General features: G+C 47.9%; 8 protein-coding genes and 1 non-coding gene across 9 annotated transcripts; 4 read left to right on the forward strand and 5 right to left on the reverse strand.

The window, feature by feature from the left end:
* Nucleotides 1–218: 218 nt before the first annotated feature.
* On the reverse strand, nucleotides 219–678 carry ASPWEDRAFT_46181 (uncharacterized protein; the record flags this gene model as incomplete). The annotated part of the gene is made up of 1 exon (XM_040836713.1): nucleotides 219–678. A coding segment is annotated over exon 1 (256 nt), but the record flags the coding sequence as incomplete, so codon positions are not given.
* A 237-nt stretch (nucleotides 679–915) lies between these two features.
* On the reverse strand, nucleotides 916–2,602 carry ASPWEDRAFT_72961 (uncharacterized protein). Its single transcript, XM_040839267.1, has 4 exons — nucleotides 2,146–2,602; nucleotides 1,762–2,096; nucleotides 1,233–1,706; nucleotides 916–1,177 (listed from the first exon to the last, which is right to left on the reverse strand). The coding sequence occupies exons 1-4, from the start codon at nucleotides 2,382–2,384 to the stop codon at nucleotides 1,020–1,022; spliced, it is 1,206 nt and encodes a 401-aa protein (XP_040684251.1). The 5' UTR covers nucleotides 2,385–2,602; the 3' UTR covers nucleotides 916–1,019.
* A 1,076-nt stretch (nucleotides 2,603–3,678) lies between these two features.
* On the reverse strand, nucleotides 3,679–5,710 carry ASPWEDRAFT_187956 (dynamin family protein). Its single transcript, XM_040832199.1, has 4 exons — nucleotides 5,695–5,710; nucleotides 5,040–5,648; nucleotides 4,195–4,994; nucleotides 3,679–4,142 (listed from the first exon to the last, which is right to left on the reverse strand). The coding sequence occupies exons 1-4, from the start codon at nucleotides 5,701–5,703 to the stop codon at nucleotides 3,848–3,850; spliced, it is 1,713 nt and encodes a 570-aa protein (XP_040684252.1). The 5' UTR covers nucleotides 5,704–5,710; the 3' UTR covers nucleotides 3,679–3,847.
* A 2,430-nt stretch (nucleotides 5,711–8,140) lies between these two features.
* Nucleotides 8,141–11,126, forward strand: ASPWEDRAFT_121227 (putative autophagy protein Atg13; the record flags this gene model as incomplete). Its single annotated transcript, XM_040829059.1, has 3 exons — nucleotides 8,141–8,371; nucleotides 8,421–8,519; nucleotides 8,583–11,126. The coding sequence occupies 3 exons, from the start codon at nucleotides 8,141–8,143 to the stop codon at nucleotides 11,124–11,126; spliced, it is 2,874 nt and encodes a 957-aa protein (XP_040684253.1).
* Nucleotides 11,127–12,000: 874 nt separating this feature from the next.
* ASPWEDRAFT_177230 (LLM class flavin-dependent oxidoreductase) lies at nucleotides 12,001–13,095 on the reverse strand (the record flags this gene model as incomplete). Its single annotated transcript, XM_040831630.1, has 1 exon — nucleotides 12,001–13,095. One exon carries the CDS (start codon nucleotides 13,093–13,095, stop codon nucleotides 12,001–12,003), a length of 1,095 nt encoding a protein of 364 aa, XP_040684254.1.
* A 1,070-nt stretch (nucleotides 13,096–14,165) lies between these two features.
* ASPWEDRAFT_120778 (WD repeat NOL10/ENP2 family protein) lies at nucleotides 14,166–16,403 on the reverse strand (the record flags this gene model as incomplete). The annotated part of the gene is made up of 2 exons (XM_040829014.1): nucleotides 14,166–16,117; nucleotides 16,187–16,403. The coding sequence occupies 2 exons, from the start codon at nucleotides 16,401–16,403 to the stop codon at nucleotides 14,166–14,168; spliced, it is 2,169 nt and encodes a 722-aa protein (XP_040684255.1).
* Nucleotides 16,404–16,606: 203 nt separating this feature from the next.
* Nucleotides 16,607–21,866, forward strand: ASPWEDRAFT_143147 (uncharacterized protein). Its single transcript, XM_040829441.1, has 5 exons — nucleotides 16,607–17,009; nucleotides 17,062–17,350; nucleotides 17,418–20,312; nucleotides 20,369–21,019; nucleotides 21,072–21,866. Exons 1-5 carry the CDS (start codon nucleotides 16,968–16,970, stop codon nucleotides 21,692–21,694), a joined length of 4,500 nt encoding a protein of 1,499 aa, XP_040684256.1. The 5' UTR covers nucleotides 16,607–16,967; the 3' UTR covers nucleotides 21,695–21,866.
* A 442-nt stretch (nucleotides 21,867–22,308) lies between these two features.
* Nucleotides 22,309–22,380, forward strand: ASPWEDRAFT_t200. The gene has a single exon. It is a non-coding gene; the product is annotated as a tRNA-Glu (tRNA).
* A 543-nt stretch (nucleotides 22,381–22,923) lies between these two features.
* On the forward strand, nucleotides 22,924–23,493 carry ASPWEDRAFT_32745 (pre-rRNA-processing TSR2 family protein; the record flags this gene model as incomplete). Its single annotated transcript, XM_040833711.1, has 1 exon — nucleotides 22,924–23,493. One exon carries the CDS (start codon nucleotides 22,924–22,926, stop codon nucleotides 23,491–23,493), a length of 570 nt encoding a protein of 189 aa, XP_040684257.1.
* Between the last annotated feature and the right edge of the window lie 93 nt (nucleotides 23,494–23,586).

The following is a 23,586-nucleotide window of genomic DNA, read 5'->3' on the forward strand; positions in this document are numbered from 1 at the left end:
GTAAAGCCTCTTGATTGGCCTCCTCACAATGATCAGCAGATAAAATGAAATTCTGTGCGACAGAAAGACCTCCCGGACGATCCTTGGCCGAGTATAGAGAAAGCAGTCTGTTCCCCTCGTCGTATTTGAAGGGGGTTATGTTATCAAGGTAGATATTCTGCGTGTCAAAACGCAAAGCAAAGTTCCTATCTTCATCCTTTTGATTATTTCCCTTATCATCCGTTGGTCTCATCACTCTCGTTTTCGAATTGGCCGCCAACATTTCCGTCATATCCGTCCCAGCTGATCTTCTATTGACGATCTCAAAAGTCTGGCAGTCCTGTATGGGGATCAGACTATCGATGCGATAGCACTATGAGCGCAAATCAGATTACTTCCTGGAAATATAGATAGGTCCGAGAGAGACGGAGTAAAATGCCTTACCATGTTCCATTTAATCCCCATGAGAACCTGCATATACGAATCGTAGCTGGTGATTTTCTTGTCGGGCGTTGGGACGATGACTCGTCGGTCGAGATGATTGCTTCTACTTGGGTAGGCTGTAATCAAAGGCAGCGTAAGAGCTGCGAAGAAGAGATGGAATAGTTGCATCTTGAGGATGGATAAGATGAGATAAGAGTGATGATGGAAAATAGTTTGCAAGTTGAGAGGGGGGAGTGTGATTTATAAAGGTATCCAGACAGAAGATGTGGAGTAGTACTTTGACCTTCACATCTTCATGGTTCATACGAGCTAGATGATGATCTACAATGATATTGATTTCCAGCTGAGATCGCCTTCAATCGTATGGAGTTTTGGTCGCCAATTGGAAATAGTTGTATAGCCTAATAATAATAATGGGCATAATGAATGGGCTAGTGGATGAAGGATTAATATGACTAAACCCTCTAGATATTAGCGTACAGAGTAGAGCAGGAGAAAAAGAGTAGCAGTAATGAAGATAACTATCATATATACAGTCGTGCCAAGTAGTAAGACACAGCTTAATAGGAATGCTATACTGCTTCTTATGCTGTATATCACATATGCATGTGTATCCATTCATCCTCTGCCAGTTCCTTCGCAGAGCTACGCTTGCCAGGCTCCCACTGCAGCATTTTGCGCATCAATCGTAAAAAAGCATCTCTCTCTTCAAGCGGAATCTGGCTCTTTAACAGATTCTCGGCGCGGAAATCACCTAGATGCCGTGGGAGTTAGTGGGGGTTGATACTGAGATAACAAGTTAAACTTGCCTTCATCTGTAAAGAACTTATATCGCAACTCCCCTTGAGAAAGAAGATTAGCTGGCGGAGGACCAAGAAGATTGATCATTTCAGCAAGATGGGCTCGACTGCGGTACTGTTCAAATTCAGGGTCATAGCCCGTAAACAAGGACCCGCCTTCATATAAATCCCATATCATGCACCCCACATTCCATATATCGATGCTATATGTCCATGGAGCCTGTAATATGACCTGCGGTGCTCGGTAGATGTTGGGTTGGACGTCTTCGGTGCGATATTGGTCGCCCACCACTGCTGAGCCAAAATCGCAGAGGACTGGGGCGCCTACAGACTTGGGTACTCTGAGATCCTGAGACATGTAGTTTGTTCTCCCATCTGGATCGACCTCTTTTCTCGGAACAGGACGCTGGAGCTCTTTTTCTTCAAAGTCGCTGAAAACGGAGTCGTCACTGATGCCGAGCATGATATTATCAGCTTTTATGTCTAATAGGGAATAACATAAGTTAGAAAAGCTAGGGAGGGTAAGTGGGATACAAACCAGTGTGAATAATCTGGCACTCTGTATGTAGATAATCCAATGCTAGAAAGAGGCGATAAAGGACGAATGCGATGACTGCAGAGGGTAGCTTCTCAACCGGATTTCGGCGTAGGAAAGTCAATACACTCTCAAATAGGGGGGTATGGACAAGACACTGGTGTTTATCTTTAGGTCCCTCAATATTAAATGTGTCAAGTAATGTCCTGACAGCGTCACGGCCAGGGTGGCCCTTAGCAGATTGCTCCATACGCCTGTACATCTTCAGCTCATCATCCACCTGCTGACCCATACATGAAGCCTTGATAAAGATTTTAAGCATAACATAACGATGGCCACTATTATAGCGCGTCAGCACAATACATCAAGTTGGGTGATTGACCTTACTCTATATCCCGTGCAAGCCACGCAGTTGAAGTAGATCCAAACCCCAATTTACCCACGACTTGATATCGCTCCTTGATGACCTCCCCTATTCGAGTAGGATAATAACGGGCAGCAATATGATCTGGGAGAGTTTCTTCTTCGATTTTGTGGTATTCAGGTATCCGGACGAAGTTTGGGTTAGAGAAATTGAGTTGCTTCCATCTCCACCGCGGCAAAGAGCGTAGAAGCGACGATAGCATCACTCGGAAGTGATAATTTTGGATATTGACGTTAGTTAAGCTTGAAGATGATGTGGTTGAGATAGTGTCGGGATAACAAGGAGATATAGCAGATCCCTAACTTAATAGGGTAATACGAGCAGAGATTGTATTAGAGATAAGATTGATATTAAACAATACTGAAATATAATAATATCTCACTCTGAACAGTTTCTAGATTCGCCTGAATTTGGGTTAAGATGTCAGATGGGTGGTTGGGGAAGATGAGAGCGTGTTGAGACGCGTCACCTCTGCAGCCTAGTAGTAAACACCATCTATATATATGGAGACTACTGTTTATATTCTAATAGATTTGATTGTACTTTTTTTTTACTGTAATTATATACTTGAATCCTATTCAATGAATCAATCTAATCTAATCTAATATCTTATGTCAATATAAACGTGGTGCTACCTACCTACAGGATACACTCCAACGACATCATCATATCATAATTCTGACCTCATAAAGCCTCTTTAACTACAGAAATGAAAAAGAATAGAAAAAGGGCTGTTTCGAACCACCAGCAGCAAAAAAAAATACCTGACGTGTCATCTGATGACAGAAGCTGCCATCTTGTGGTGTTGAACCACTGAGCCATCCGAGTGCTAATCTGCTGGTTATTATAGATGAAGAATTATATAGAAAACATATAGGCTTTTACTACAGATAATATTCTCTAAGATATCTCATCTTAATCTAGCTACATATCTTAGAAACATCTCTCTCGTCAGCTCGAAATTATTCACAACCCGTCGTCGATTCCGCCATCCATGCGACTTGCATAGCAGTGCATCAGCATGGAAATACAAATATCGCCAGTCCAGCACATCAGCAGCTGGAAGTTCCTCCTCCAAGAACAGCTCTTGAGCAAATCGCATCCGCCAATATCCCTGAGGGATCCAGCATCTCCATTGTGGAAACACCCACAATAAAGCTTGGATATCTCGAAACTCAAGCAGCAAGTCCATGATGAGAAGGATGATTTCAGGTGGGACGATGATGCTGCGAGTGTCGAAAGAGGAAGAAGCACGGAGAGGCGTTCGATGCATATCCACGGAGACACAAAATACATTTCATTCAACTCATCCGGGGTACCAGATACATACCCCTTTTCGTCAAAACTGTTGCTCCATCCGTCGCATTTGGAAAATATCCTCGTGGATACCGATCCTGTTTCTTCTAGGTCATATGCCCCTGTGAAGAAATTGCCACATAGACAGCAGTGTAGATGGTACATTTCACTCGTTCATTTGGATATATATTAAAGTTGGAGGGGGTTGAAGATTTGATAATAGAGAGGGAGTCCTACAACTTAGTATATCTATCTGTCATAAATTAATATGGCCCATTCTAGCTACCTGCACTACATCTAGCCAATTCATATCAATCTCGTATCACTCCAAAAGGCTGAATCAATCATCCAGTCAATACAGATACAGACCTACAGCAGGATCTTCCTCCCCTTCTCAAGCTCTTCAATCTCCCGCTTCAACTGCGCGCGTTTCCGATAAAGCATCGAATCCTCTCCAGCCAGAAATTCAAGCTGCTCATTGCTAAGCCCAGTCACGAAAGAAGGCACAAAAAGCTTCAGCGGAGTAGACGGTCCAGTAACCAAATGGTAGTCTGTCGCTTGCATGCAGACATTGTCAATGAATCGCTTCGAGGCAACCTCGTAGTAAGACTTGAGGATGTTGTGGATGTACTGGACCGTGGTGTTGTTGGCGCGTTTCTGGCGGCTACAAATGCTTAGAATCTTCCGGTCATAGTAGGTAGGGGAACAGAACGTACCTTTTAAAAGAATTCTTCTCGAGTTCATCATTGAGTGCCATAAGAGTTCCGGACTTTTCCACATTCAGGAGAAACTCGACTTGTTCGACGGCATTTTTGTATTTCTTGATCAAGTCATCCATCAGCGCAGAGAGGATATTACTGCGCACGCGATCATCCGGACACACTTTTTCAATCACTTCGGTGATGAATATGTGGATCATAGTAATTACGTCGCTGATGTAGACGAGCGCAAGTCTTTTCCATTTGGTGGATTGTTTCTTCATGATTGTCGCCAGGAGGGAGGAGTTAAAGGTCCCAATTTCGAATCCACGAGAGGTGCGGTAGAGCTTGTTAATCCAGGCAATAATTCCTTCGTCGGAGGGCGAGGGAATGAGCTCAGGATCGTGGAGGATGCCTTCGAGCTCTAGCCAATCCTTCGTTTTGCGCACCTTTATCGCCTCGATTTTCTTCTCGTCATTCTCGGGTTTCGTACCAGATGATGTTTTGTCTGGGAGTCCTACGGATGGCGGGCTTTCGGTATCAGCGGTTGCAAACCTGTATTCGTGACCGAATTGAGTCAGATCTTCCTTGAAGACGTTGTTTCTGTTTCTCAACACAGTGGCCAGTCGAAGCTGTTCGTTGTCATCAAAGAGGTCATTGCTGTAGTTTGTTGCCAGTACCTGAGCCGTGATTTCCTGGAACTCGGTGATGATATCCAACAGGTAATTGGTCTGCTTTTCTGGAGTGTCTCGCTCTGCACCAAGCGCTCGAAGGGCGTTCTTTTCGGCTTTCAGTTTCTTGCTGACTTCTGCTTTCACCTGCATATACTCAGCTATATTCTTGGTATATCAAGAGGAACATACCTTTGGAAACTCGTTGCGAATATGGCCAGTCTGAATCTCCTGCAGCCGAATCCTCAAAGCCTCGATCCCAACCTTGTCCTTTTCCAGGCTATTCCAAGGAACGGTATCGCGAAAGAAGCTCTTCTCGGCCACATCTCGATCCGTCGCCTTTTCCTCCAACTGCTGCTGGCCAGGGTTACGCACGATACTCCATCCCAGCTTCAGACCCGAGTGTTTGCCCTCGATCAACTCCCGAATCCGCTTTTCGGCTCCCTTGTCGACCAAGTCTGGTTTGGTGAGAACTCCAAGTGCCCGGTTGTTGTCTGGGTCGCACTCGCGTGCCATTTCCAGGATTTCTTGGGTTGCGATGTCCACGTTGGCCGGGATGACGGTGAGCATCACTGAACGGGGGTTCTTCATATAAGACAATACCATGTCTCTGACGAATGCGATATCCTCTTTGGTGGTTAATCCTGGTGTAGTGTGTTTGAAGATACCCGGGACGTCAATCACACTGAGATGATCTTCGTCAGGGCCAGAGATCTCCAAGCGAAACACATCTCTTGAAAAGGTGGCTTTCGAACTCGAGCCTTTACTCTCCGCATCGGATAGATTCATCACATCATGCACCTATATTGTCAGTCTACGTCAAACAGAATGGTGCCAGCCAACCCACCTCCGACATGCAAAAGAACCCGCATCGAGCGTCTCCATATTCGCAGCCCTCCATGCCTTCAACAGCGCCACATGTTCCTCACCTGCAAGTGGCGAGGGAATCAGCGACGCTATAATATTCCTCCCACTTCCATCGGGCAATCGACGAAAGATAATCTGCGTCGCAAACCTCGTGCACAGGCCGCTGTCTCATGGGAAAGGGAGTTTCGTGAGACCTTCAAGCACGGAACTCTTGCCGCTGAACTGGTCGCCTACGACGACGAGTTGGGGGAGGTCAATGTGTTCGCCTAGATTGCATGCTAGGAGTTGGTCTATTTTGTCGAGGAGGATGGGGTCGCCTATTTTTTCGGGGGGGTTTGGGGGACATGGTGGTTATTCTGGGTATCAACCCCTGATGGGAGGTGTTTTATAAACACTGGAAGGAAATCGAGCAAGATAACAGTGAAACTATATCTGCAAGCTTCAAAGGGAGTCTGTTTTGGCAGTCTACTGGGTTTATATAGACATCTTTCTCTTTCAACAAACAACAAATACTGTTTTTTGTAGGATGGACATGATGATAATTCTTTCATTGGAAACATACAGATTGCTTCTTTGATGCTCGTCTGCCTGCATAGTATCTACGATTGCTGAGACAGCAAACGAGATCAAATTGGTATTGACGATGCATTATTCCTGGTAACTTTTTGATATCATGGCTCTGATTGAATGGAAATAAGGGTATAAAGAATAGATGTCTGCATGTTTGGCTCTTTAGTATATATCGTTAGCTGCCTGGTACCTTTGTGTTCCATTGTCAGTGGCCCTGTTAGTGGGTCGTATTCCGTTTGTGATGCCTATCATTTAGTTGATAAATGATAACGATCTTAGATAGTTGATATGAGTTATGAACTGGTAGGCGATATTGCCATGTGAGATCAAATAATATCAATGATATCAAAATCAAGTCAGATACTATCAGATTCAATCGATAGATTATAAATGATAGAGAACCAGGATGATCGTGACAGCAAAAGTACGACGCGGCAGTCGATAACCTGCATAACAGCTGGCGCCAAACAACGGCGTCCAAGTCGGTGCAAGTTGTCGGTGATGCTCTGGCAGAGTTGATCCCTGCTCAGACAGGGAACGACTCATATAAATAGACGAGATAGAAACGATGGATGTCTCAGATGGTGCCAACCGAGTGGTTTAGTTTTCTTTGTGGTGATTGTTCCCCTGGTAGCAGCAGCAGCAGCAGTAAGGTCAGACAGCGAGGCAGCCAGTCCCAGGCCACAGACACTTGCATTTTCCATGTTGACACGGGCCATTCGGATAATTCAGCTGGATCTCCCCGGTCACCCAGCGAGCGAAGCCTGAGTATCCTGGTCATCTTGACGCTGCAGCTGTCCCGACCTTAAATGCAAGCGGCTTGGGAGATCATCGGGTTTGTTACGCCGCCGATCGGTACCGTACCGCGCCATACCGTAAATACCGCTTGCTGTCGATCCCGTGCCAGCTGTCAGCGGTTGGCGGTTCCACTGCAAAGTGGCTGCGGAGAGCAACAGCTGACCTGCTTATCGCCCCGGTTTGATACCGTCTGGTACCGTCTGTGACGATCCCTTGATCCAATAATACGGCGCCTTTACCGCCTTCATTTATCGCTTCGTCCGGTCCAGCATATCCCAACTCTTGTTGCGAAGAAGTGCATGAGTTCGCTCGTTGTTCGCCTCAATCCCTTACTGCACTATTTATTGTCGCCCTTGGGCTCTTCAGGCCTCTTGCTTCCCGTGGTGGCCCTGACCGACGCTTTCGTTCGTCTTCCCACTTGACTCGCTCTCTCGAGTCACCGGGTGTGCGTCACAGACACTTGACTCAAATCACGTTTCCTCCTACTCTCCATCATCCCCCCCGACAAACATCATCGCCACAGCCGCCTTCTCTTGACCATTCTCCTCGTAAACTTACTTTCCTCTCCCCCCTTTTTTTCATTTCTTACGATGGATTCTTAAATTCCCCTCCTCTACTCACGGCGTGAGGACGTTGTGTACCCCAGACGACTGGCATATCTAGTAAGTCGTCAATGCGGAGAAGCTCCCAAGGTTGTCTAGACCGCATGCTACTACTCCAACAACTTCCTGTTGCCTGAGCACATCAAACGATGCCATCGGTGTCTGCCGTTTTTGTTCGATCACTGCCTGTTGCTTAGCGCCTTTCTTTTTCTTATCTACATTTCGTTTCCTTTTCGATCGACCGGATTCTTCGTTGTCGCCTTTTTTCCTCTCGGTTTTTTGTGTGTTCGTTAGCATGGCCCTCCGCAGCGGTTCCGTCGCTCCCCCATTACGACCTTGAGAAAAAAGAAATTATATCGATTTTGGGTACTGTTGCTTGTCCATCGGGGCTATACTGGATCATCACCCTTTGACTTCGGTCGCGAATCTCGCAGAAGACTCGTCAGGCGCCTTATCATGCATCAGCATCCCCGGTCGCCGGCGCCCGCGGCGCCCACGTTCCCAAACCGATCGAACTCGACTCGCCCAGAAGACCAGAGAGAACGCGCCGTGACTCCAAATTCACCAACTAGGGAAAATAATAGCAGAGGATTGGGGATCGAAACGGGGTCTGAGTCGGCCGACCAGGCGCAGAAGAATACACCGCCTGGGAAGGAGGCTATGGCCAAACTAAATCAGATCATATCTGTATGTTAGCTCGGTCTTGGGGAAAGGGTGTGTTGCTGATATTTTGCAGAATTATCATACCAAGGCTGCTTTGATTATTCTTCATTCTCGTGTTGAGCTTCCCCCCTCCTACAATAAGGGCTCTGATACTCCTAAAGTGAATCGCTGGGTATGGTTATTCTTCTTTTTATCTTTTGGACTGTGAAGGCTTGGCTAATACATGGCTCTGTAGTTTAATGTTGAGCTAGAAGACACTGAAGCCCTTCGAGATCAACTCCGGACTTGGAGAACTTGTGATGCCACCGAAAGCCGACCGCCGCCCTTGACCATCGAAACCTACCTGGATGCAAAAGGACTCACAAATAACCAAAGCCTCGTGGCTCTCGATGAAAATGGGAAACGATGGGATGTTTTGGAATCTCTGGCTGCTTCTCGAGAGGCTTATTCAAATAAGCCTTCTCAGTCTAGGTCGAATGATATCATTCTCGAGAGATGGTCCATTGAATTGGGAGATCCATCAAATAAACCTCCAACTGATCTAGGCTCTATCCTACCGACCGTATATAAGAAGAGTATCGTTCTTTTCCGATCGCTGTTCACGTATTCCAAATTCCTCCCTGCATGGAAGTTCGCGAAACGCAACGGCAAACGGCGGTCAAACCCGGCTCTACGAATCAAGTATCGCATTGTGGAAGGACGTGCGGCCGATAGTTCGAAACCCGATCACTTGACACTGCCCTTATACGAAGGAAGTGGCAAAGTGGTGGATACATACAACTTTGGCGTTACAGAGTCCCCTGCTGGGCCATTCTCCGTGCAGGTCACCTACCGAACCAGCTGCGATTTCCGGGTCGACGATTCCGAAGCATTGCTAAGTTCCCGATTTATGGGGGCCGACGACGAGATCTTTCGGCCATCAATCCCGTCTGCGGATTTGCATGAGGTCCCGAACCACGAAGTTGGATCAGTACCCCTTACAAAACGAACCGTTGCGAATCCGGATCCTAGTCGTGCCTACGGAAGTTTGTCCACTTTCCACCATGTCGGTCCTCCAACCGGTGCAAGCCCTATCTCAGCTCTCCGGGCTGCAAGAGAACCAGGCGCCACATCTCCATCCCCAACTGACTCGGCTCCTCGAAAGGTCATGGCTAATAAGATGAGCCCTGCAGGGCGAGCTGCTGCTCTTGCCGGCGAGGGTGGCTCTGGCCATGGGAGGCGCTCATCCATGTCTTTCCAGCCGTTCAAAGCTCCACCTCTTTCTGCATCTCCCTCGCTCGTTGATCCCCCGCCCGCATCGCCTCGTCCAGGAGCCCGGGTGCCCTCTGACTCTAAAATCATGCCCCCTCCCTCAATGGCAGCTTCTGCACGAAAACCTATACCGGCAACCCCTGATAATGTGATAGCGTCTTCCAATTCAGCATCCCCTAGATCCGCCCCTTTCTCAAGATACAGCAGTTCTTTTAGTCACCGTCGGAATCGGCCTTCTTCTGGGGGAATCAACAGAATCGAGGACGACAACTCCAGTGGAAGGGTCAGTGCGGCGTCTTCTAGCGCCCAGCCCGGATCTGGTTTACTTGCAGAACCCACTGGAACAAGTGCCGATTCCATTCATGCAGATGATGAGAATATCTCGGAATTTTTGAAGATGTTGGATTTGAGAAAGGACCTAATGAACCCCACAAACTCCACAGCTCTCGATAGCACTGCACGCAGAACGACCGCTACTAGCGCTGCACTGTCACGCTTCCAACGCATGCGAGATTCCAATGCAGCTCTCTCCGACTCGATGTCGTCTTCTTTGGTTTTGCAGCGTTCATCCAACTCCTCGAGCAAGCAGCTTTCAGGGGTTCCACCCATGGTCGCCGGTACATCCATCTCCACCGCTTCTTCCCCTGGAAAACCAATATCACCCCACACCCCCCACACCCCCGCTATACCATCTCGCCTCAGTTCCAACAGCATTGCCCACTACTCCGAGGCAGAAACCAGCCTCCCTGAAGAAAGCACGAGTGATGAGACAGCTGCGCCAATCAATGCCATTGATATCCCAATATCGCCGCGCCTTTTCGCTCAACCTTTCCGTCGTTCCAGCTCTGCCGTTCAACGTCAACGGTCAACTCCTGCTCCTGCTCCTACCACAGATGATGATGAAATTTTCCCATTCGGCATGCGTAGCGTGAGCCTTGGGGCTGAAGATAGATCCAATATCAGTCTTGGCGCACGACACAGGCAACAAGAGATTGAAGCCAATAACTCCCGTGCTGATCAACCTCAGAGGGGGGCATGCCCTTCGTCAAACGACGAGCCAGCTGGACCGTCAACCTCGGCCAGAGGTGCAACAACCTCTGGAGCTCATGCAACTTCTCTCTCGTCCAATAACCATCCATATAGTCCACGTTTCAGCTACCGTGGTCGTGGGTTCTCCGGAGGGCATTCTCTCAGTTCTGCCTCGAGCAGTGCCCGTGGTGCCAACATTACCTCTCATTTTGTCGATCATGACCGTGACGGCAATGGAAGCGGCAGCAACAGTGGTCACTCGACAGTGGAGGCCCGACGAGGTTCTGGTCAACGATCAAACTCTGGTCGTTCTTATCCGCCTTCGACGAACCCGATTGAGGATGAAGAACCTTTGCTCTTTGCCATGAGTGATTTTGGCGTACCACGACGAAGTTCTGAAGAAGGCAGACACGGGAGCCATGGCGATCCGGGTGGCAACTCCGGGGGCTCAAGACGTGGCAGTGTTCGACGACTTCAAAGTTTCCATGCCTGGCCCTAGATCTCCCAGTCGGTTACACCATCTCGTTTCTTAATGCTGGTTTCTGAGTAAGACTTATTGTTTCCAATGAAACATGAGTTTTACTAAACTACATTTCTCTTCTCCCCTCTCTATAACCGTCACCTTATAGCAAACGTCATTGATTATTCAATGCATGCTGCGGGGCTGTAATAAATTCCAGCCTCGATCAGATTACATTCCCCCGATACTGAGCTCATCCAGGAAGATGAACTTTTCTTTCCATTTCTAGCGTTACTACTCTATACGCTGCTTATTACTACGGATCTCTAATTTTCTTCTGTTCATGTTTATTGTCCATTTTGATTTCTTTTCTTTTTCTTCGTCTTCATGGTGCCATCTAAACGGGAGGCTGCTTTTATAGACTGGATACCGAGCGACACAGAAATGCAATCCGGGGTATGGAGCATAGAGAATGGCACTGCGAAGTTTTTTTGTGTTTTCCAAAATTTGCCCTTTTTTTTTTTTTTTTTACTATTGGACAGGATTTCCAATTCTTTTTACGTTTTTTGATTGATATGAAATTATGCTTGATTCTTACTATGTTGGTATCGTCTTTTTGTTTGGTGTTCGTTTTGGTCGGTGTCTCTGTAACCATTGACATTTTGTTTCTTTTCTCTTTTTATTCCTTTTTCTTCTTTGGCATTGTTACATGTACGTCAAGCGAGTCGATTGGTGTCATGATCTGTTTAATTGTCCGGTGGGTGTGTCGAAGGTTTGGAGTTACTACATATCAAGACTATTCAATGTTGAATATGATGCAAGATTTCCCTTGTATTGCAGACTACAGAGTAGATGATGCACTCTATTTATACACGTGTATCAAGTTCTCTATCGTCCAACGCACAAGCGCAGTCTAAGCAGACCCTCTTTCCTGCAACGCCTGACGCACAGCCGGGATAACAAGCCGCCCATAATCAATCGCATCATTGAGGTTATCATACCCCCGGATGGAAATAAGCTCAGCGCCCAAATCCACATAATCCAAGATCGAATCCACAATCGTCTTTGGCGACCCCACCAAAGCAGTCGACGCTCCCCTCGCATTCGTCGCAGTCACAGTCGGATACCACAGCGCCCTGTCCTGCACTTCCCCACGCGCCGCGATCTCCAACAACCGCTGCGATCCCACGTTCTGCACAGCCGGCGCATTTGCGGGGACCTTACCGAGCCCATTTGCGCGATGTGTCTGCAGGAGATCGAGGGTGCGGTGCGCTTTCGCCCAGGCCAGTTCCTCCGTCTCCGCGATGATAGGCCGGAAGGTAACCCAGATCCGGGGACGGTCGGACTCGGGCCGTCCTGCTTTCGCAGCCTCTTCGTAGATACGGTCGATTTGGGCCTTTGTTTCTTTCAGCGGCTCGCCCCAGAGTCCGAAGATGTCTGCGAGGGAGCCGCCGATGCGGTATGCGTCGTCTGAGGACCCGCCCACAGAGACTGGGATGGATTTGCCGTTTACGGGGCGCACTTTGTTCTGGAATTGCTTGAATTGGTAGTACTCGCCGTCCCAGTCGAAGGGGTCCGGGGATTCCCACGCGCGGCGGAGAATGCGGATATACTCCTCCAGGCGGGCGTAGCGCTGTTCTTTGTTGAGGAAGTCGCCTTCGCGAGCTTGTTCGGTGTCGCTGCCGCCGGCGATGAAGTGGACGACAGCGCGGCCGGAGCTGAGCTGGTCGAGGGTGGCGAGGGCTTTGGCTGCTACGGTGGGGTATAGTGTGTTTGGGCGGAGAGCGATGATGATTTTGAGGTTCTTTGTGACAGAGGCGATGGTTGCTCCTATCGTGAAGGGGTCGTAGGAGGATGAGTCGTAGGGGACTAGGGTATAGTTGAAGGCGTAGTCGTCGAGGTTGCGCGCGTAGCGAGTGAGGAACTCTGGGTCGATTGATGCATTGGGGATGGGATTGAGCTCCGTGGAGGCATTGGGGAATGTCACGCTGATGAATTCAGTAGGCATTGTGGTTGATTTTTGCTTCCTTCCCTCGATGATATTGGAGAAAAGAATGACTGGAATGGCCAGGAAGAAGAAGTACACAGCGTGCCCTTTATACTGCTTTCTTATCAGTACTTTTCGCTTGCAGGTTCAGTTCATAATTGGCTGTCAAGACATTTGTCTTTTGTTTGACAAATGGTGGGACAGTGGATGATGTTGAATACACCAAAATGACGCCTTTTTCCTCTACGCCCTGTCAAGTTTCAACTTCATATATATGCGGGGAAGTGCTTTGAAATCATCTGATAGTGTAAGATTGCGTGATCATGACCACTCATATCGCTCAATTCGAGTTTCATGCCCTTGTCCCTGTACCTGACATGGTCGATGGTCTCTTTGCTATGGATTCAGTCCCTGCCGCCATCGATTCTGGAAAGTAACTCCTATCAGCTTGGTATCTTCAATAGTAACATCTATAACTTTTAATCGAACGATTCGATGATCAGATAAGATAATCAAGACCAAACCTGGTATATTCAGACTGAATATCAGCATGGGTTAGAATATTCCCCGATTAGCGGACGGTAAGTGGTGAAATAGGCGAAAATCTCAGCATTGAAGGGAAGATAAGTTCAAAAATTCCAATTCTCATCCATAAATGGTATCATTCCAACATTACTATTCTATACATGAAGACAAAGGCTTTTTCTTTTTTCCTGGCAAAAATTGCCACCTTGACGCCAGCTTACTCTCACGAGTGTCAAAAGTCCCATCGCTTGCAGTTGAACGCAGATCGCTATGTTGAATCTCAATCATTCCTGGGAGTTACTCCGTTTTTAACGAACCGTCGGTTTTGATAAAGTCCGTGCCAAGTGTGCCCCTGGTGTATGGGTCGAATGCCGAGTGGTAGGTTCGATGGCGTCTCGTAGACTCCAAACCCAGGCTCAGTCAGTCCGTATTGAGGTTTTTAGTTCGCCGCGAGATTGAGTGCAGGTAGATTCAGCAACCGCTTCACGACAGTGCAGGATCGAAATCTTCTCGTGATTGAAGTTTTATACACGATCATCCGAGATAGGGTATATAACAACCATGGATCACATTTTTCGGAAAGTGTTTCCAGAAGCACTTCGTCGCTCCTTGGCTCGGAAGCTGTTGGAGTCGGAGCGCGCTGGGGCTTGGTCGAACTTGGGCTTCTTCGACTTGACGTGAGGTGTGAAGGTGACTGCCTGTTCACCAACAACTCCTCCACGGCGAGCTGGCTTCTGCTTCGTTCGCATGTTCTGTGCCCGCGATCCGAAGGAACGGTCACGGGCAGAGGTGGTGTTCGTGGAAGAAGACACTTGCATCCGTGGCTGCTGGGCTCGGTTTGTACGCTTGTACGACGATGTGGAAATTCGGCCGGAGGATTCGTTCTTCGCCGGTTTTTCGTGTTCGCTCTCAGATTCAGAGTCATCGGAACTAGAGCCAGGGACATCATCAACCTCTTCTTGCTCAGCTGCTGTCAAGCCTCTTTCCTTCCTTTCAGCAGGTTGGGGAAGAGTGCTAGGGTTGAGCATCTGGAATTCTCGAGAAGTTTCATCAACAGCGAAATCCGCATCCTCAAACAACTTCGTGAAACGGCTATCACCCAGTAGACCCTTGGGTTCCTCGGAAGCGGGCGCAGTGGCGGGTGCATCGACCATCTCTGCATCACCTCCTTGCTGCAGCACACGCTGTGCCCTCCGGCGCTCATTCTTCTCCTCGGCATTAAGAAGCCTCTCCGCCAACCTCTTGTTGACCTTGACGGCGGCCTTCTTCTTGCCTCTGATACGGCTCTCGCGCTCCTTGTCAATCTTCTCCTTCACTCTCTTCGCACGTTCTTCCTCCCAAACATATGGGTTGGTAATCAACCTAGCTTCCTCATACAACCGCTGGGCCACAAAGTAACCATGCATGTAAGGTCGAAGGAGGTTTGTTCTGCCAATCAAGTGCTCCAAGTTCAAAGTCCGCAGCTGGGGAACTGTCAAGAACTTGTAGTTGTCATAAACAGAGCCCGTTTGGCCAGTGGCGAATGAGTTAGGGTCGTTGGGGTCTTCTGCCATCTCTTCGACGAGGTTATCCAGGAACGAACACCACTTAGGAGCCGGACCAAGTTGGGGTACGAAGAAAGCGTGCTGTTGTCGCCCTTCATTCGCTGTCAAAATCATTCCACTATCCCTACACCAATCAACCGAATTGATATCCACAGCAGGTTCAACAGAAGTCCAAGGAGTACCATCGCGCGGGTCCCAGATCTTGATAATCTTCTTATCAGATGAGAGAATCTTGGGGTCCATAGTCTGTTCACGTGTGGCAGTAGACGGCTGGAGGAATTTCAAAGTGTGGATAGGGAAGCCATATCCTTGGTCCTTCTTGAGAAGCGGAACGGGGGACCGAAGATCGTAAAGGTGGATAAGACCGTTTGAAGAACCAGTACCCAGCGTCAAACCCGAGCGTTGGAACTCCAAGGCCGTAATCTCAGACCTTCCATCAAACGGCACAGTTTGTGTTGGCGGTGATAGCACTCCTGCCCTGCCTTTAGCTCTAGGGTCCCAAAGTTCCACTGTGCCTGCTGTAGTTCCGAAAGCGAGAAGGTTGTGACTTTCCTCCGCGACTGCTCCCGTATTCACAGCACCTGTGTTAATTCCACCCTGTAAAGTTCCTCCACCCGCAGAGGTAAAATCGTCGCCGCCAACATCAATTTCAAAACTTCGCATGTATCGACCAAGCTCCATATTCAACCGAAAGACCTCTCCCATACCATCCTGGTTCACTCCGACTGATGGCACTAAGGCCTCAGTTGACTGTCTGTGGTAAACAAGGTCGCGACCATATCGGGGGAGTCTTGTTGTATAATGGCATCCTGAAGGGGTGTGGAATTCGAGAGAACGGTCAGATTGCAGGTGAAGAGATTTCGAGTAGTCGGAAGAAAGAAGCAAGAAGGTGGTGTTGAGGGCAACCGTATGGCGAGCCCATGATAGAGATAGTTGGGGAAGATAATGGGTATGAATCTGGGGCTTGTAGGTTCCTGTGTGGTTATTGATCGTCTGTCAGTCGCAATGCAGGCGGACATAGTCAAAGGCGTTGGAGCTCAAACCTGTGCTCATAACCCATTCTCCATCCTCACTGACTCTAACACATTGACTAGCCTCTTCGAATTCAAAGTCCTGAAGCAATTCAACTCGATTCGCATACTCCGGGTCATTTTTCAAACTGCGCTTTCGCCGTCTGGCAAGCCATTCAGGGAGCGGCCGAGCAGTGTTCGAGCCGGAGATGGTGTAGACAGGCACCTCAGACTGATTTGACAGCTTCATGTTGGTTCTGTCCTTTGTTGGCCGATCTAAGGTTGACGACGACCTCCACGGCGTATACTCGGTGGGCGATAAAGAACCCGAAAAGAAAAAAAAGTTTTGGAGACACTGATAGCGGGTGCACGTGACCGATAACGTGCAGGGGGCACCTGATTGGCCCAAGCGGCCCGAGCGAACCTCCGTCGGCCTCGATGGTGTCGGAGGCCTGGGATTAAACAGCGTTCCTGACACTCGAGATGAGATGTTTCCATCATCCATCAATGGGATTGTTGTTTTTCTTGTTCAGGCACATGTTTTGATCTGGCATCATCGTGCTTGATCCATATCTTTTTCTCAATCTCGCCATTTCTGTGCCAGCCACGTCCCACCGCGTGGATCGATGGCATCTCCAAGTTGATCTATTTCCCGACTTGTGCTATGCCCTTTGTTGAATCTGTCATGGATTGCTGTTTCGAATATATCCATGTTTCTAGGTCACTCTAGAGATGAATTCGCGCTTGGATTTTGAAGCTTTTTTAGCTATTCGCAAGAGCAGCCAGCGCTCTCCTTCGGGGCAGTAGTTGAATCATGGATTTTCCCGGAGGAAACATCACAAACATTCGTGTCATTGTAAGTGAATATGTTCTTATCTCTAGTAAGGTATTTAACTCAAACTGCTCAGGATGGTTTCTCCAACATCTACTGGAGAATATATACGGAAGAACCGGGTATCACAAATTATTCCGCTGAGACTCCAGCCAATGGCTTTACGATTCTCAAACATCTAAGTCGTCTCAAGGATATTGAACTTCGCTTGAGAAACTTAGATTGCCTTGCATCATGCTACCCTAGACGCCTTGGTCTATGGGTTTTTTCCGCTACCCCCAATTTTGAGGGCCTAAGCCCTTTATGTCTTAACGAAAGCAAAGACGACTCAAGCAGACTACTCATCGGCTCAACTACATTGAAAGGTTTGTAGTCTTCTGACTTCTCCGGGCCCACTACATATCTTGCTCTTATTAATCATTCTATTCTTAGTTTCGGCATCCGGGAACACCACATCTCAGGATCTGGTAAGAACTCTTTCAGCGGAACCCCAGCCCCCTAATGGGGGTGCAGCTGGGCCACAGAGAGCTCAAAATGCGCCAAATTCGTCCAGACGCACAGATGGCTATGCAAACTTCGCGGCTATCCATGCATCCTTCATATCTGCAGTCACCGGCGCAATAAGTCTCCAGCTGATTCGACGTCACAATGCGATCCCACTTGGCTCACGCACTCTTTTTACTGCCATTGAAATCGATGGCTATGAAAGCCCAAAGATCATTAATGACAGCCCAGCTTCCATTTCCTCCTTAACTACGGTTCAAATTCAATTGACTTCCGTCGGAAAATTGACCGTCTCCTTACAAACCATAGCCCAAGCTGGCATTGCTCGACTCTATAGCCCTAGAAACCAGCCTGCAGAGATTGCCGATGCTCAGTCCGGGATGGATCTTTGGCTATCACCTAACGGAACTATTGCCAGGCTTGTCAACTCCAATACCAATTTACAAAACTCTTCGCCCTTTCCTTCTGGCATGTGGGGCACTAGTAGCGAGGGCTCTTTGGGTACATCTGCAACAAAGCGCAAGCAATGGAAATTGAATGTGTTAGAATGGCTCGGGAACTCTGGACTACAAGTTAACTCCATTGAAGACGAGCCATGGGTTGAAGTTGAGGTTTGGGAGCCATTCTATGCTAGATTATCAGGAGAAATTCTTCGACAGAATGAGCAAAATCCTTCTGTCCTCCCATTGAAGCGTATCCTTTGGCCAGCTAGATATTGCTTTAAGAGGACAAGGTCACCAACAGCACGACACACAAATGAGACTCAAGATTTTTGTCCTTTCGCCGACGATCCCTTGGAATTTGCAGAGAAATGGTACGTAATGGCCATACCAGGAGATGAAGCGAGCTTTAAACCTCAGATCGGTCATGAAGAACCACCAAAAGGCCAAGAAATGTCGCCTTTTAGGATTGATCCTCCTGATGGCATAGAAAGTCTTTCTCGAATTGCGCATTACCCTGATCTTCAGACCGCGAGCCTTGTTTACCCAACGCCACCAGATGGGGCTGTTGCGGTAGGACCCAACAGTATAAACCCAACGGATGTATTTGCTGAAGACCCGGATTCAGGCTTATCCCAAGTACAAAACCAGGTCAAGCAAAATATCCATGATCAAGTCTCTTCTAAACATCGCCCTGGTTCTGATCTGACGATGGATTTTGGTCCAGCAGCAGGACTTGTAGTTGGTTCCGGACTCTATGACACCAACGATGACGATGACCTCTTTGGGGAAATGAATGATAAAGACTTTGGGTCCAAAGGAATAACCGACGCAGACTTCAGCTTTTTTGACGATCCTGGGTTTGATATGGGAGGCGACACACTTGCTGGCGATATTCAAGAGGCGCCCAGCATAGCCGTTGATTTGGAGGAACCCAGAGCGCAGTCTACTGCCGATGCCGATAATGAGTTGCCCGAGATTCCTATGGAAGAAATCCCAGCGGAACCAGTCGATGAAATCCCGGCCAGTCCTAAGGACCTGGCGACTAATCTTGACGACAAACAAATTGCTTCAGATTCAAATGACCATGGACCTTCGCCTCAGAATGAAAACAGCCAGACGATGAGCCCACCTCTAAGTCCTGTGGAGGTAAAAAAGATCCTTTTCTCGGGATCCAATGAAAATGACCCTTCAGTCAAGGAAGCCCGGAAACACAGCCATTACAACCCCGTCAATTTCCAGCAGAATATAGGCAACTGGAACCAGAAGTATGGAGCAGAAGGCAAATTCTGGTTCTCGGGTACAGAGAAGAGTGGTGCAGCGAACTCGACAAATTCTACCAGCGACATCCCAACCATCGGGCTTCCTCAGCGCAGCGTAAAAGCCAAGGCCATGGCCGAAAGTTCTTCTGGAACGAATTCTCATGAGACCCCGTCGAGTGGTTTAAAGCAAAGTTTACACTCAGATTCTGATTCAAATAGTGATTCAAGTGATGATAGCGATGAGATTATCTCTGAAGGTGGTTTATCTCCTATCCCGGCCGCTTCTGCAACCCTCAAGAGGAAGCGTGCTGGTTCGAATTCAGAGACATCACATGCCCTATCCCCAGCAAGACCTCCAATTGACGCGGGTCAAGACATTAATACATCAAAGCTCGAAGATTCTACCTTTCTGGGCAACTTTCTTTCTACATTTTCCGACTGGTCATTGACAGGCTATTTTTCCGCATCACAAGCTCAGATCATGCCCGTCCTTGTTCGCAAAGATGAATACATCCAAATTGCACAGCTATTAGTGGACCAAGTCACGCAGTCCTCTCTCAACCATAAACTTGATGGACAAGTTGGTCTATCTGATCTCGAAACTGAGGCCTTTTCACTCCGAACTTTCCTTGAAGACACAGATTTCATAGGTGAAATAGAAAGGTTGGACTTGAAGGGTTATGTATCGTTGCAAGACATGAGCCCTTCGCCCCCAGCTTCCGACGGCACTATTTCTCGTCAGACCCCTCAACGCAAAGAAACGACAAAGGGTTCTATATCAAGGCTATCGGCGCCGCACTTGCGCATCCGCCGCGATAAGGACTATTTGGAAGCTTTGCCACCAGCCATTGCATTTTGGGAAACATTTGGTCTAGAACCTGCTCATGGGAACAAGAATATCTCGGCATATTGCATTCATCCTCATCCTGCAGCAGATGCAGCAGACGCATTCTTGGAGCGCCTTGGTTTACTTTACTCGAGCTGCAATCTTGGCAAGCATATTCGCGGAGATAGGTCAAAGCTCTTCGAACGCGGATTGGCCTCCTGGAACACCAAATCATCTGGGATATCTGGTTATCCTTCCGTGATGCAGTCTCTCCGTATTCTGTGCGAAGAACTTGGTATGTCATCAAAGCATTGTAATTTTTTCCCCTGCCCGCGCACTAACATTTACCAGGAACCGCTTTTTTGAGAAGTCCACCCAGCAAAGATAACCTTGTCATCTATATAATCAATCCCTTTACTCATGCTGCAGCATTGGCCGATATTTGCTCCGCTTTCTGGCAACTATTCCAGAGATATGTCGCTGATGCCGATAAAACCCAGGCACAGCAGCTTGATGAAATAGTGTTACAGGTTATTCCTCTGGGCTTTGTCATGTCATCTGAATCCATTGTGGTGCCCTCTCAGTCAGAATACTTGAGCTTGGCTTTGGAGGTATACAGTCGATGTCCGCCGGATGGCTCGGGGGCCAGTTTGGTAAACTGTGCACCTCCTGTACTTCTCGCAGAACCATTGCCAAGATCAATAAATTTCAAACTTGCTTCCGAAAGACTATCACCATTGCAGGAAGCAAGGTGTCTCCATGTGGCCTGCTCCAGGAGCTTGGATCAGCGTTGGATTACCGTGGCCTGGTCCGATAACACCGGGTCACTCCAGCGGACTATGTCTTATTGTCTACGCTTTCGGAATTCCAATGCTTCTAGGAATGTTCTCGAGATGCGCGGTGAAATTTGGAGCGCCACAAAGAGTATCTTGGACAAAATCCAAGCCAGGTGGAGGGTCGTCATTGTAAATACCGAACCTATTGATCAAGAAGAAGTTGACAGTAAGTATCTGCCCTCTCTCTCAAACACTGTGGTTTTGCTAACTACTTGCAGCATGGATGAATCTGGCCGAACAATACAACAAAACAAGGCCAGTCCCATTGGAATTGACGATGCTGAACGTCAACACCACACCTGACCTCTACCTTGAGCCCCCACTCATGCCAATGCCGATGAGCGTCTTCAATCAGCAAGTGTCCTCGACACCTGTTGCTACACCCAATCCAAGCGTTGCATCGCCGGATCAATCCGCAGCAACACCTACCGGCAGCGGAGCACCTGCGAACGCCCCTACGCCGATAGATTATCCTTTCGAAGCGGAAACCGAGTCACTACTCACTGACGTATACGATGAATCGTGGGGAGTTGTGTTGTCCCACCGTCTCAATAGTTCCCCGCACTTGACGGAATACCGCCCCGCACTGGCCAGTGGGTATCTCCTTCGCCGAAAGGGTCCCACCGATGGCGACGGCGTTCTTCCAATGAACGTGAATTTGATATATACCCAGCGACCATCATCATCACACGAATCGCTTCTCAGAGAGATACTCGGGATGTACCGCGGTCTGTCCACTCTTGCCCGGGCCAGAGGAACGCGGAATGTGCAGCGAAACACATTGCCTTGGCACATTGCCACTGCCATCAGGGCACAAGAACTTTTGAGCTATGTTCTATGATTTTTGTAGTATGGGAGCGGATGTCCTTATGGTGGTCATGCGGCGTTTGGGATATGGCTTTTCTTTCCATTCGATGTATAGAAGTGTTTATTTTGTCGCCTTTTCCAAGGCTTGATATACCATTACGCAAGCATGTCTCTTGTTTTTATTATTACTTTCTTGTTTAGTCTTTAATCATCTACTCCATACTGTTAGACTTTCTCGGGGGCATTTGCATACTTATAGATCGTCATCAGCGCAAGATGAATAATATTTTATACCTTTGTGGATTTTATCTCTTTCTCTCTCTCTCTTTCTCTTACGTGTATGGTAATATAACCCGATCATTTGGGTGTCAACGGTTATTTTTATCTGTAATCGCTATTTTCATAGCCTGCTTTCAGAGATATATATTCAGGCTTCCAGGCCCTTAAAACAGCAATATTTACTAACTACTAAACTAAATCTATCGCACTCAAAACTGTTGAATATGGAAAAGAAATTAAGCTAAAACGCAGCAAAACCACTTTTGCTTATGTAGTTGCGACCTGAATATGGTGAAACGCTGAGTTTGATAGTACTTTCTCACTAGCTCTCGTTTATCTAGCACCGAAATGAAAGCCTTCCAACAACCATCCGATGTGGTGTAGTGGTTAACATCGTCGTCTCTCACACGACAGCCCGGGGTTCGATTCCCCGTGTCGGAACTCGAAGATTCATTTCTTTTTTCTTTTTGCGATTTTTTTTTGGCTCCATATAAAATACATTTTGCCCCGATATGAAAACAAACAGAATCTTTCCTAAATCAAAACCAATCAGCCCAGTTCTAATTAGTACCTTGTAAGCCAAAGAAGTACCTTGAGGGTTCGTGGATATATAAAACCAGGAACAGAATCAATCACCTGACCCGCGGCACTTTATCATATCTAATCGCCCGCCGTCGATCACTTCAAAAAAAATTCAGAAAATTCACGAATTAAACACATCTAACTGTCTACAGCCTTGGTCTTTTAACTGCTATATCACCCTTTCTAGACCCCGATTTTTCAGTCTCGAGAATCACCAGAAAAATTGGCACAAGGGGCCATCGATAAAATCTTTACCACCTGCATAAAATCAGAGCCTATCTGCACCCCACCAACCAACAACGCACGAAGCGCATTCCGAGTCTGATATTACAGTCTCGACAAGACCAAAAAACCAAATTTATAGAGAAAAGACGAGCTACATCAGCTCCAAATACATACACAATGGCCGAAACAACAGCCCAACAAACCACCGCCTCGTCGCAACTCGATCTCGGCATCACCCTCGCCATCCACAACTGGCCCTCCCTCAACCTAGCCGTCCAGTCCAACTGGGGCGGTCCTACATCCGCCGACAAGCGCGACTGGCTGTGCGGCGCCATTTCCGACATGATTAACGAGCGACCCGAAACCGACGCGGAGGATCTCGAGGATGTCTTGATCCAGGTTATGAATGATGAATTTGATGTCGTTGTGGACGATGAGAGTGCGGCGCCTGTCGCGGCGCAGATTATGGAAATGAGAGAGCAGACTGCGAGGGGGGAGTTTGGGCCTATCCAGGAGATGTACGAGACATGGCAGCAGAAGAGTCAGCAGAAGGCTAGTAGTGCGGCTGCGACGTTCAAGAAGGTTGAGGCTAGGGATGAGGATCAGGAAACGGATGATGAGGAGGATGACGAGGGCGATGATGTCGATATGGGCGATGCGCCTGCTCTTGTGAGAGCGCCTAAAGAGAAGGCCCAGCCAGAGATTGATGAAGATGGATTTACCAAGGTGGTTGGCAAGAAGCGGTGATCTCCCCGGGTTTACTTGTGTTGCATATTATGCACATCGGATTGATCTTAGGATAGATTTTGCATGAGTTGATATCTACTTTACGACCTCATG

The sequence above is a fragment of the Aspergillus wentii genome (assembly GCF_001890725.1).
Source record: "Aspergillus wentii DTO 134E9 unplaced genomic scaffold ASPWEscaffold_9, whole genome shotgun sequence".
In the NCBI taxonomy this organism is placed as follows: Eukaryota; Fungi; Ascomycota; class Eurotiomycetes; order Eurotiales; family Aspergillaceae; genus Aspergillus; species Aspergillus wentii.

Bases quoted from the DNA above. Each gene is read 5' to 3' on its own strand.
- ASPWEDRAFT_72961 (XM_040839267.1), bottom strand. From the start codon at position 2,384: ATGCTATCGTCGCTTCTACGCTCTTTGCCGCGGTGGAGATGGAAGCAA. The intron at 1,707-1,761 runs GTTTGTATCCCA...ATTCCCTATTAG, and splicing joins GTGCCAGATTATTCACACTG to ACATAAAAGCTGATAATATC. The intron at 1,178-1,232 runs GCAAGTTTAACT...CACGGCATCTAG, and splicing joins TAAGTTCTTTACAGATGAAG to GTGATTTCCGCGCCGAGAAT.
- ASPWEDRAFT_187956 (XM_040832199.1), bottom strand. The intron at 4,995-5,039 runs GTATGTTCCTCT...GAGTATATGCAG, and splicing joins TTCGCAACGAGTTTCCAAAG to GTGAAAGCAGAAGTCAGCAA. The intron at 4,143-4,194 runs GTACGTTCTGTT...AAGCATTTGTAG, and splicing joins GAGAAGAATTCTTTTAAAAG to CCGCCAGAAACGCGCCAACA.
- ASPWEDRAFT_143147 (XM_040829441.1), top strand. From the start codon at position 16,968: ATGGATTTTCCCGGAGGAAACATCACAAACATTCGTGTCATT. The intron at 20,313-20,368 runs GTATGTCATCAA...AACATTTACCAG, and splicing joins TATTCTGTGCGAAGAACTTG to GAACCGCTTTTTTGAGAAGT. The intron at 21,020-21,071 runs GTAAGTATCTGC...AACTACTTGCAG, and splicing joins TGATCAAGAAGAAGTTGACA to CATGGATGAATCTGGCCGAA.